This window comes from Anomaloglossus baeobatrachus, chromosome 1 (assembly GCF_048569485.1).
Source record: "Anomaloglossus baeobatrachus isolate aAnoBae1 chromosome 1, aAnoBae1.hap1, whole genome shotgun sequence".
In the NCBI taxonomy this organism is placed as follows: domain Eukaryota; kingdom Metazoa; phylum Chordata; class Amphibia; order Anura; family Aromobatidae; genus Anomaloglossus; species Anomaloglossus baeobatrachus.
The window spans coordinates 861,186,742-861,200,178 of NC_134353.1; the positions used below are offsets into that span (position 1 = coordinate 861,186,742).

The following is a 13,437-nucleotide window of genomic DNA, read 5'->3' on the forward strand; positions in this document are numbered from 1 at the left end:
TAGGGTACTTAGTAAACACTGTTTTTGATAAAAAAAAAAAGCATAAAGCTATCCCACCAAACGTCAAGGTGTACCCAGTTGGGATAGTACCTACACTCTCTAATATTAACCCCTTCAGCCCCGGGGCACTTTCCGTTTTTGTTTTTTGCTCCCCTTCTTCCGAGAGCCGTAACTTTTTTATTTTTCCGTCAATCTTGCCATATGAGGGCTTGTTTTTTGCGGGACGAGTTGTACTTTTAAATGAAACCATAAGTTTTACCATATGGTGTACTGGAAAGCAGCAAAAAAATTCCAAGTGTGGAAAAATTGCAAAAAAAGTGTGATGGCACAATAGTTTTTGGGATGTTTTATTCACGGTGTTCACTATATGGTATAACTGATGTGTAGGTATGATGCCTGAGGTCGGGGCGAGTTTGTAGACACCAAACATGTATAGATTTATTTGTATCTAAGGGGTTAAAAAAAATTCACAAGTTTGTCCAATAAAAGTGGCGCACGTTTTGCGCCATTTTACGAAACACGTAGCGTTCTTATTTTTTGGGATCTATGGCTCAGTGATGGCTTATTTTTTGCGTCTCGAGCTGATGTTTCTAATGGTAGCATTTTTGCACAGATGCTACGTTTTGATCGCCTGTTATTGCATTTTGCGTAAAACTTGCGGCGACCAAAAAACGTAATTTTGGCGTTTGGAATTTTTTTGCCACTACGCCGTTTACCAATCAGATTTATTGATTTTATAGTTTGATAGATCGGGCATTTCTGAACGCGGCGATACCAAATATGTGTATATTTATTTATTTTTTAACCCTTTAATTTTCAATGGGGGGGAAGGGGGGTGATTTGAACTTTTAGGTTTTTTTTTTTAATTTTTTAAAACTTTTTTTTACTTTTTTATTTTATTTTACTAGTCCCCCTAGGGGGCTATAGCGATCAGCAATCCGATTGCTGATCGCTATCTGCTGATCACAGCTATACCGCTGTAAACAGCAGAAATAGTCACTTTCTTTTTTCCTCTGCTCCGTGCCGAGGAAGAATGAAAGTGAAACTTCATAGCATCAGGCGTCATCACATGACCCTGTGCTACGATGGCAACCACCGAACGTCACGTGATCACTCACGTGACGTCCGGAGGGGGCGGCGGTAAGTAAAAAACATGGCCGCACGCATATAGATCTCGCTGCCAGACTTTGGCAGCGAGATCTAAGGGGTTAATGTTCCGGGTGGAATGCGATTCCACTCGGAACATGTAGGCACACATGTCAGCTGTTGAAAACAGCTGATATGTGTGCCGATCCACGCCGCCTGCCTGCGGGGGCGGGGCTTACCGGGACACGATCCATGACGGAAAGATCCGTCCATGGTCGTGAAGGGGTTAAAACCTTACCATGGGTCTAAGATAGGCCTCAATGTGGCTAAGGGCTGAGAGCGACCGGGTCCCAACAGGACACACACAGTCAGGGGATGCATAGAATGAAATGTCCAGCTCACTGAGAAGGGGGCCACTCCCTATTTGTACTGAATACAAAAAAAACTACATAAAAACAAAAAAGTGAGCGGGAGTATGAGATGGTATACATGGAGCAAATTTTTCCTTGGTTTCTCTTTGTCTTATGGCCAGTGTGAACATGGTCTCACAAGCTCCATGTATACCATCTCATACTCCGGCTCACTTTTTTGTTTTTACACAGCCAATAATGTCTTAACCACTGGCAACAAAAGTGAGTACACTCCTAAGGGAAAATGGTCAATTTGTACCCAAAGTGTCACTATTTTGTGTGGCCATCATTATTTTTAAGCACTGTCTTAACTCTCTTGGGCATGAAGTTCACTAGAGCTTCACAGGAGCCACTGGATGCTCCTCCATCCTCCATGATGACATCACGGAGTTGATGGATGATAGGGATCCTCCTCCACCTCTGTTGCCCAGTTTCCGAATGGAGGGGATCATGCTCTGCTTCAGTATCTCACAGTACATGTTGGCATTCATAGTTCCCTCAATGAACTGTAGGTCCCCACAGCCGGCAGCACTCAGGCAGCCCCAAACCATGACACTCCCACTTCCATGCCTGACTGTAGGGAGGACACATTTGTCGTTGTCCTCTTCACCTGGTTGCTGCCACATACGCTTGACATCATCCGAATCTAAAGTTTACCTTGGTCTCATCAAACCAAAGGACATGTTTCCAGTAAATATATATAAAAGTGTTTGCGAGTTTTCTTGTGCATCAACTTTAGAAGAGGCTTCCTTCTGGGACAACAGCCGTGCAGACCAATATGATACACTGGCAGTGCAACACCCATCCCTGTAACCTCTGCAGCAATGCTGGCAGCACTCGTACGTTAATATTGAAAAGACAAGTCCTGGATGACACTAAGCACATGCACTCAATTTACTTAGTCAGCCATGGTGAGGCCTGTTCTGAGTGGAACCTGTCTTGTTAAACTGCTGTATGGTCTTGGCCATCATACTGCAACTCAGTTTCAGGGTCTTGGCAATCTTCTTACAGCCTACACCATCTTTATGTAGAGCAAGAAATTTTCTTTTTAATTTCCGCAGAGAATTCTTCACCATGAATTGCCATGTTGAACTTCCAGTGACCAGTATGAGGCCTCCTTCACACATCCGTGTTTCCGGTATGTATGACGTACGTTTTCACACGTACATCCATTAAAATCAATGGCTCTGCGCACACGTCCAAATTTTCACACAGACCATGTGTCCGTGTTGAGCATATGTGTGTCCGTGTGCTCCACACGGCGACTTGTCCGTTTTTTTTTCCAGCAGCACGAGTGACACACAGACCGCACACTGTGATCCGTGTAACACATACGAGACAAAACACGTTTTAAAATAAAATTATTTTCTATACTCACCTGCATCCAGAATTGCTCTCACTTGCTTCTGACCCCGCTCATTATGCTCATGCATATTCACTGCACAGAGGACACGGAAGCAGCAGCAGTGCCAGAGACAGCAGGGCCAAGGACAGGTGAGTATACAAGTACATGCTGTCTGTGTGCTATGCGGATGTCACACATATAGCACACACTGAAAGGACATGTAAAGACACGCAGCTACACAAAGGGCAGTGCAAAACTTGTGTTTTGCACAATGTGTGAAAGAGGCGTGTGTGTGTGTGTGTGTAAGCAATAACACCAAATTTAACACACCTCCTCCCCATCCACATCTGAGACCTTCTGACACTGAGTCACATGATAATGGGGAGGGAGAACGTCAAATTGTACTACCCAATTAGCCAATGTCCACTTAGGGGGTGTACTCACTTTTGCTGCCAGCAGTTTAGATATTATATATTTACAGCTCTAGCAAAAATTAAGAAACCACTACAAAATAGTCAGTTTTTCTGAGTTTTCTGTTTATATGTTTGTGTGAAATGTAAATCGTTCTTTTATTCTATTAACTACTGACAACATGTCTCCGAATTTCCAAGCAAAAAAATTTGTATTTATTTTCTGAAAATGAGAAATGGTCAAAATAACAAAAAAAAAAAAATGCATTGCTCAAATAATGCAAAAAAAACCCCCAAGTTCATAATCATTTAGAAACAACAATACTAATAATGTTTTACCTCAGGAAGAGTTCAGAAATCAATATTTTGTGGAATAACCATGATTTTTAATCACAGCTTTCATGGATATTGGCATGTTTTCCACCAGTCTGTCACACTGCTTTTGGGTGACCTTATGTCACTCCTGGTGCAAAAATGTAAGCAATTCTGCTTTGTTTGATGGCTTGTGACTATCCATCTTCCTCTTGATTACATTCCAGAGGTTTTCAATGAGGTTCAGGTCTGGAGATTGGGCTGGCCATGACAGGGTTTTGATGTGGTGGTCCTTTATCCACACATTGATTGACCTAGCTGTGTGGCATGGCACATTGTCCTGCTGGAAAATCCAGTCCTCAGAATTGGGGAACATTGCCTGAGCAAAAGGAAGCAACTGTTTGTCTAGGATAACCTTGTATGCGGCTTGATTCATACGCCTTTTGCAAAGTTTAATCTGCCCAATTCCAGCCTTGCTGACACATCCCCAGATCATCACCGATCCTCCACCAAATGTCACAGTGGGTGCAAGACACTGTGGCTTGTACGCCTCTCCAGGTCTCCATCTAACCATTAGACGACCAGGTGTTGGGCAAAGCTGAAAATTAGACAGAGAAGATTACCCTACTCTAGAAATTGGGCAGATTAAACTTTGCAAAAGTTCAAGCCTCTCAGATTAAGAGGCAAAAACCTGGTGACTAATGATGAGCGAGTTTTGAAATACTCGTATTTGCGATTCTCTTAATGAGTACTGTCTAATATTCGCATATGCATTCCGAATAGTGTGTGCAATGCAAGTCAATGGGGAATACTCGCAATGTAACGAGTAACCCGAATGCCACACTATTCATGAGAGTAGCGAATAGTACGGCATTCGGGTTACTCGTTACATTGCGAGTATTCCCCATTGACTTGCATTGCACACGCTATTTGGAATGCATACGCGAGTATTAGACAGTATCAGTTTGCTCAATGTGAGAGGTTTATGTTCCACAGAAACGTTCACAGATCCTATATTCCATGCATGAACAATGAGTTTGTATTCTTTTGTTAGAAGAAACACACTAAGTCTGGACACGTCCTCATCTTAAGGCTATATGCGCACATTGTATGTTTGTGTTAACCACAAAAATACAGCCTGTGGTCACAGAAATGCAGCCTGGGGCTCAAAAATGCATCCAAAAAAAAAAACACATGCAGTTTTGATGCATATTTGACAAAACATTATTTTTATTCAATGGGTGAAAAATAGTGATGGGCAGACCGGACTATGAAGTCTGCCCCGCACGGGTTCAAAGGCACCCGAGTTCCGGAATTCTCAGGGAATTCCGGGTATTGATCCGTCACTTGGGAAATAAAAATAAAGTAAACATATAGAAAAAAAATAATAAAAACGAGAGTGCTATACTTACCAAGTCTCCGTCGTGGCTGTAACTCCCCTCACGGCCTCGCATTCTTGTTCCAGGTCCACTCATTAGGCTCATGCATATTCACTGCTTCCCTCACTTTTTTAAAAGTATTTAAAAAAAGCCGCATGTGGTTCCTCCTATTTTGATACACAGTTAAGAACAACGCACAGCTGGGGGCTGCAGCCTGTAGCCATAGGCTTCATCTGTGCTGGTATCATAATATGGGGTGACCCTACACCATATATAATTTTTTTTATTTATTTGTACTGTACAATAGACTCGCAGACAGTGCTTGTGATTGGAAGAGTCAGACACACTTTCACTCAGCGTGGGGGCGCGTCTGACTGCAACCAATCACAAACACCAGAGGGCGGGGAAAGCAGTGCATATGCATGAGGCTAAAGGCCGCTTTACACGCTACGACATCGCTCAAGCGATCTCGTTGGGGTCACGGAATTTGTGCCGCACATCCGGCCGCTTTAGCGATGTCGTTGCGTGTGACACCTATGAGCGATTTTGAATCGTCGCAAAAAACATTCAAAATCGCTAATCGGTGACATGCCCCCCCTATTCTCAATTATCGTTGCTGCTGCGTGTACGATGTTCGTTGTTCCTGCGGCAGCACACATCGCTATGTGTGACACCGTAGGAACGAGGAACCTCACCTTTCCTGCGGCCGCCAACAATGCGGAAGGAAGGAGGTGGGCGGGATGTTACGTCCCGCTCATCTCCGCCCCTCCGCTTCTATTGGCCGGCCGCTTAGCGACGTCGCTGTGACGCCGAAAGGAGGTGGTTCGCCAGTCACAGCGACGTCGCTAGGCAGGTAAGTAGTGTGACGGGTCCGGGCGATGATGTACGCCATGGGCAGCGATTTGCCCGTGTCGCACAACCGATGGAGGTGGGTACGCACGCTAGCAATATCGGTAACGATATCGCAGCGTGTAAAGCGGCCTTAATAAGCGGCCCCGAAGGTGAATGAGCAGCCGCAGTTACAGCCGCATCGGAGCCTCAGTAAGTATGAAGCACTTGCTTCATTTTTTTTTATTATTATTTTCTTTAATTTATTTCCCGAGTTGCCAGATCCACATCAATGCCTGGAATTCCCTGAGAATTCTGGGCTCGGCATTTGGGTACGTTTGAAAGTGTTTGCGAATTATCATTTGATCACAGCAAATAGGATTGTGTAGAGTCCTCAAATTGCTTTCCTCTCAATTTTACTCTTCCCAATAGGGTATCAAAAGAGAGACATTTTTTCGCTTCTGACTTACGACTGCCCATAGTAATTCCCTGTTAGGCCAAAATCACACTTGCGATTGACACGTGCGAGTCTCGCATCGGCATCACTTGGCATGGCTGCACACTCTCCGGACTGGAGCTACTCAGCTGCATAGAAATACACGCAGCCGACCCGCTCCTGTCCGGATAATGTGCAGCCGTGTCGGGTGATGCTGATATGAGTGAATTGCAAGTGTGATTCCGGCCTTACTGTAAGTCTTCTCCATCCCCCACTGTGGGGGATGGTTATAATGAGATGGTTAATATATCTGCAGGATGGAGAAACTTGCTACAGATAGACAAATACTGGGTAACTGAGCCGATATCTGGGCTATAGAATAATTAAGTCATTAGTCTAAAAGTAGTACGGAAAGCAAAGAGAATCCATGAGCCATAAGAAATAAAACAAGACATAATAACTTTAATATTGTGTGTTAAAACAAATTAAAAGTGTCACAGAACCCGATACAGGATAAAAACAATGAAGATAAAAACTATTTTGCTAAAATATACTAAATAAAATTGTTAGACCATTAAGAACAGGCTGGGTTCTTGCCCAGTTTGAGCACAATCTCCTTCAGTCTTGGATCTTCTGCCCAGTTAACACCACTGCTGAGAAGCAATCTCTGAAAAAGAGAAGGGGGAAATCAAGTTAGTGAAGATATAATCACCTTTTACAGAATGTTTTTCTTTTAAAATTTAACTTAATATTGACGGCTCAGATAATGAATTGACTGACAGCAATCATAGATCTTGAAAAATAAAAGATAGTCTTTGACAAGTTTCTGATAAACCAATATCCTTAAAGGGAACCTGTCAGGTCCAATATTCGCCCAGAGCCACGAGCAGTTCTGGATGCATATTGCTAATCCCTGTCTAAAGGTGGTGTCACACATAGCGACGACGTCGCTGCTAAGTCACCATTTTCTGTGACGTAGCAGCGATGTCCCGTCGCTGTCGCTGTGTGTGACATCCAGCAACGACCTGGCCCCTGCTGTGAGGTTGCTGCTCATTGCTGAATGTCCAGCTTCATTTTTTGCTCATCGCTCTCCCGCTGCGAAGCACAAATCGCTGCGTGTGACAGCGAGAGAGCGACAAACTGAAGCGAGCAGGGAGCCGGCGTCTGGCAGCTTGCGGTAAGCTGTAACCACGGTAAACATCGGGTAACCAAGCGAAGCCCTTTCCTTGGTTACCCGATATTTACCTTAGTTACTAGTGTCCGCCGCTCTCACGCTGCCAGTGCCGGCTCCCTGCACACGTAGCTGGAGTACACATCGAGTAATTAACCCGATGTGTAGTCTGGCTAGGAGTGCAGGGAGCCAGCACTGGCAGCGTGAGAGCGGCGGACACTAGTAACTAAGGTAAATATCGGGTAACCAAGAGAAGTGCTTTCCTTTGTTACCCGATATTTACCTTAGTTACGCTTCCACGCGTCGCTGCTGGCTGGTCACTGGTGAGATCTGCCTGTTTGACAGCTCACCAGCGACCATGTAACGATGCAGCAGCGATCCTGATAAAGGTCAGATCGCTGGTCGTGATCGCTGCTGCGTCGCTCGCTATGTGTGACACCACCTTAAGTGTCCCTATATACAGTAGTATAGATAAAGAGATCCTTAGAAAAAGTATTTCTAAAGATCTCTTATCTTATGCTAATGAGTGCAGGGATTAGTCCCAAGGGTGTTTCTCCCTTTCGCTAGTCAGCCCACATAGCATGCTAGCATGTCACTGTGGGCGTACTAACATGCTAATGAATACGCAGCGACGCCACACATACCTCACTGTTCGTGGCAACCGGCGAAGGATCGATGCGCTTTGTGCATGATCCAGAGTACCCAAGGCTTCCGATCATCATGCGCACTAAAAGGATGCCGGGTGTAAGCTTCCCGGCTTCAATGAGGTACAGTGCGCATGACCCCAAGTGCTGGGGATCCATCATCCGCTGGACGCCATGAACAGTGAGGTATGTGTGGCGTCACTGCGTATTCATTAGCATGTTAATACACCCACAGGGGCGTGTTAGCATGCTATGTGGGCTGACTTGCTAATGGAACAAAACGCCCTCGGGACTAGTCCCCGCGCTCATTAGCATATAAGAAATGATCTTTAGAAATACTTTTTCTAAAGATCTCTTTATCTATGCTAGTGTATACAGGGATGGTTAGGCAGTAATTACTAATATACACCCAGAACTGCTCATGGTTCTGGGTGCATATTGCACCTGACAGGTTCCCTTTAAGGTACCGCCTGAGTCACAGACACTGCAGCTCAGCGGATCTTGGCTGTTTTCAGAGCTCCAACTCCAGTGGTTGGAGTCCGGTTAGAGATATCCCTACTCAACCATGGCCATAACCATTTAAATAAATATCCCATTGGTGAGCAAAGAGTGTGCGAAACCCATAACAAAATATATTGCATGTTTCACAGAAAAACAATCTTTAAAACCACAGAATGCCATCAAATCTCCATTGATTTTTTTGATATCCTTCTTCAACTCTCTCGCCACCCTCACTCCAAGGTCATTCCCTCCCACATGCTGAATTTTTTTATTCTGTATGTATAAAGCGATATCAGACCCCCATTCACTTGCGTTGTACTGAACATTGTTGCATATTTTACATCTGGAATCTATACTAAAAATTTGCAGCAAATATATTGTGAAATGTGGCAAAATTTTGGCTACTCTAAGGCTATGTGCCCACGCTGCGGATTTACCGCGGATTTTGCCGTGGATTTACCACGGATTTGCCGAAAATCTGCAGCAGCGGCACTTCCAAGCCATTTCAATGGCATTTTGGAAATGCTGTGCCCATGCTGCGGATTTTCCGCAGATTTTGATCCTGAAAAATCTGCAGCATGTCAATTATTGTTGCGGATTTTGTTGCGGATTTTTCCCATGCAAGTCAATGCAAGGTGTAAAATCCGCAGGTCTGTTCCCACAGGCTCTTTTTCCTGCGGATTTGGTGCGGATTTCGCAAACAAATCCGCAGGAAGTGATGTAGGATAGTTCAGGAAGAGGAAGTTTCACCATTTTGTAGTGTAGAGTAGTGGCAGTGTAGTCGTGTTGTGTCCGGACTCTGGATTGCCAGCTAAAAGCAGCTAGTTACAGGCTGCTTGCTTTTAGCTGGCAAAACAGGATCCCAGGTCTTTTTTCACAATTCTTTTTAAAAAAAAAAAAAAAAAAAATGTGCTCCGCTGTATTTTCACTGTCCAGCCCGATGCAAGCAAGCAACTGAGGGCTGTGCTTCTCAGCGGGATAAGGCTGAAGCATTCTCTGCCCCTCCCGCTGAGAAAAACAGTCCTCAGCTGCCCCTGAAAATGGCGGCTCCGTTGTGAAGAGCCATTCTCAGGTGCTGTACCGAGGCTCATCCAGCTGCCCTGATGCATTGGCTGGCTGAGTAATATATTACGGGGTTAATGCCAGTTTTCTGCAAACTGGCACTAAGCCCGAGGTTCATAATGTCATGCCTGTGTAGACACGGCCATTATGAACCTCCGTTTGGTACTAAAGAAAAGAAAACACTTTTTGAAAAATTTTATTTGAAAGAAAAACACACACACATCCCTGATTGCCATCTTTATTACTCCCTGAATCCCCGACGATAATCCATGACAACTCTGAGCCGGGCTCCGATGTGCACCCGGCTGACCCGGGCACAGACGTCAGCCGGTGACAGCAGCCGTCAGTGTATTATTAAATGCTGCACAGCTCTTTTCCGGCAGCTGGGAACGTCTGATATCAGAGCCCTGGTCAGCTGACTTAATTCGCGAGCGCAGGCGGGTCAGCTGACTGCACACCGATCAGCTGATGTGCCGGGCTCCGATGTGCACTCATGTGACCCGGGCACGGACGTCAGCCGGTCCAGCAGCCGGAAGAGAGCTTTGCAGCATCTCGAACACTGACGGCTGCTGGACCGGCTGACGTCCGTGCCCGGGTCACATGAGTGCACATCGGAGCCCGGCACATCAGCTGATCGGTGTGCAGTCAGCTGACCCGCCTGCGCTCGCGAATTAAGTCAGCTGACCAGGGCTCTGATATCAGACGTTCCCAGCTGCCGGAAAAGAGCTGTGCAGCATTTAATAATACACTGACGGCTGCTGTCACCGGCTGACGTCAGTGCCCGGGTCAGCCGGGTGCACATTGGAGCCCGGCTCGGAGTTGTCATGGATTATCGTCGGGAATTCAGGGAGTAATAAAGATGGCAATCAGGGATGTGTGTGTGTTTTCCTTTCAAATAAAATTTTTCAAAAAGTGTTTTCTTTTCTTTAGTACCAAACGGAGGTTCATAATGGCCGTGTCTACACAGGCATGACATTATGAACCTCGGGCTTAGTGCCAGTTTGCAGAAAACTGGCATTAACCCCGTAATATATTACCCAGCCAGCCAATGCATCAGGGCAGCTGGATGAGCCTCGGTACAGCACCTGTGAATGGCGCTTCACAACGAAGCCGCCATTTTCAGGGGCAGCTGAGGACTGTTTTTCTCAGCGGGAGGGGCAGTGAATGCTTCAGCCTTATCCCGCTGAGAAGCACAGCCCTCAGTTGCTTGCTTGCATCGGGCTGGACAGTGAAAATACAGCGGAGCACATTTTTTTTTTTTTTTTAAAAATACCAGTGAAAGGGAACATGGCACCACATTTTTTGGCTGTAAGCTGCGGCCACCACCACTGGGTTATTATATACAGCCTGTTAAAATGCTGTATATAAGAGCACAGTGGTGTTAGCCACAGCTTTTTACAAAAAAAGTGGCGACAGGTTCCCTTTAAACATTTCTGCCCCTTTATTACAAAATGGATAATGGAGAAGAAAGGAAGGTTGGGACAGGAAATGATATAAAGAGCCTTTTTTTTTCCTTCAAAACAGACTAAGCTTTATTCAGAAACACAATAAAGTACAATGGACAAAATCCGCATCAAAATCCGCAACGAAATCCGCGTCAAATCCGCACCTATGCTAAGGTGCGGATTCCGGGGGAAAGCTGCGGATTTTGATGCAGAAAAATCCGCAGGTACATTCTACCGTGGACACATAGCCTAAAAGCTCGTCTTAAAGCCGTACACCCCATTTTGTGTTTTGGAAACTTTTTTTACGCATTCAACAAAAAGGACAGTTTTGCTGAATAGGAGGCATGGCTGGATATAGGACACAAAGCACCTACATTTTGGTGCTCAAAGTAAGCCGACAAAGCTTGTTCACACACCTTTTTTTTGCAGCTGTTTTTTCCCTTGCGCGTTTTTCAAGGGTTAAAAATGCTGCATTTATCAGGAATGTCATTCACTTTGCTGGTACTGTAATCTCATGCACCTGACGCTTGTGGATTTGAGTCATCAAATGATTTTATTAAAATCCGCAGTATGTCAATTCTTTCAATGGTTTTCACCAATTTAAATGAATGAGAAGAAAAATGCAAGCAAAGTCACATCACAAACGTGCAGATTTTATGCTGAACTTTTAATGGCAAAACGTTTTTTGGTGCAGAAAAATCTGCTGCAAAGACGCTCAAGTCCCATGTATTTTTCCTGATCATTTTTTTCCTGGAGACTGCTTGCTCTGAGCGTGATATTTCTCCACCCACTGACTTAAAAACAAGAAAAAAAAAAATAATTTAAAAGTTTGCATTTTAGGTATTGCAGATGGGGGGGGGGCAGTGTTAGGCCGCCGATTGCTCTACTGGTGTCACGTCCCCACCGGAGCCCGCTCCTGCGACTTCTGCTCCGATCGCCAGACGACGCCTTTTTCCCACCATGGATAGTGCTGGTGATGGGAGAGGAGTCGATGCCCGTGGCTGTGCTGAGCACAGGATCCGCTCATCCACTAGGCTGGGTTTCCCTGGAACCTGCAGTACCACTGGCTGACTGTAGGTGGCGTGTGTGTCTTCCAGCTGAAGTTGCCAACATTCACCTGCAGCCAATGGGAAGACACCACACTCTTCTTATTCCCCCTCCTGTCACATGACCACTGCCAGAGATAGTTCTGTACTCCTGGCTCATGTGCTGTTTGTATGTTGATTCCTGTGTGCTGACCTTTGCTTGTTTTTTGACTACCCTCCTGCCTGTCATTTTTGTACCTTGCTGCCAGTTCCGGATTTGACCTCTGCTTTGTCTCCTCACTACGCCCTTGCCTGCCGATTCTGTTCCTGTTTTGCATCTCCTGGTTTTTGACCCTGCCTGACGTCCACGAACTACAGCCTACCACAGGTAGTGATCTCTGGAGCTCTGTGTAATTCCAAATCCCTGTATAGGGGTTAAAGGGTTGCAGAGTTCTTGGGGTCCTGCTTTGTGAGCGGCTTTTCTCTAGACTCCCCTTACAGCCAGTCTGAGTCTGTGGCTCCAATCAGGCATTACATTTGGGCAGCTGATTTGAGTGACAGAGGTAGTGATCTCCCTATGTCAAACTCCTTAAATGCCGCGGTCACTTATATCTGTGGGGCGTAAAGGGTTATTGGAGCCGCTGCAAACACTGACAGCCACTCACGCCCCACTGCCTTGTCTGTGCCAGCACAAGATCAGGCAACAGGAGCTCTGAATCACGATCCTAAGGTGCAGATTCACTGACTTTTTACATCCTAATGGAAAGTAACACTTACATAGGACATGAAAAATCAACACTGACAAGATGTGATTAAAGGGAACAGGTTGGCATCGCTCTACACCAGATCATGTAAAATTGGATAAGCCCCCCCATCTATTATGTCCGTATGCACTAACAGATAGCCATTTTAAACCTTTCACGACCTTGGACGTATATTGCCTTTGATGCGGGCTCGCATGCCGAGCTCGCATCTTAGGGTGCTTTCACATCAGCGTTTTTTCAAATGCAGCACGAACGGGGTGTCTTTGCCGCAAAATCGGATCCTTTACAAATGCAATGGAATTGCGGCAAGATGCGGTAACTTGCGGTTGCGTGCGGCACAAACTGAATCCGGTGTTTTTCGATGTTTTACCGGGTTTCAAAAACGCTACTTGTTGCATTTTTGACCTTGGTCGAAATACTGCCTCTCACCGGATACTTCATATTGCAGCGGTACCTGCAATGTAGTTCAATGAGCACCGGATCCTGCTGTACCAGAAGTTACCGTATTCTGATAGGCAGGATCCTGTTGTCTGTACGGAGCATGCCCAGAAAGTAGTTCTTCCCCCGTGCTTTCTGATACAGCAGAGGTACATCAGTGACAGAAGATAGAAGACCAGGA

The 13,437-nt window shown here is 45.5% G+C and overlaps 1 protein-coding gene across 1 annotated transcript in view; it reads right to left on the reverse strand.

The window, feature by feature from the left end:
- Nucleotides 1-6,648: 6,648 nt before the first annotated feature.
- CENPH (centromere protein H) overlaps nt 6,649-13,437 on the reverse strand; it is a 59,055-nt gene continuing 52,266 nt past the window's right edge. Inside the window, exon 9 of the mRNA XM_075325862.1 lies at nt 6,649-6,873. Within this exon, the coding sequence (XP_075181977.1) occupies nt 6,781-6,873 (93 nt within the window). The 3' untranslated portion in view covers nt 6,649-6,780. The remainder of the gene's footprint in view (nt 6,874-13,437) is intronic.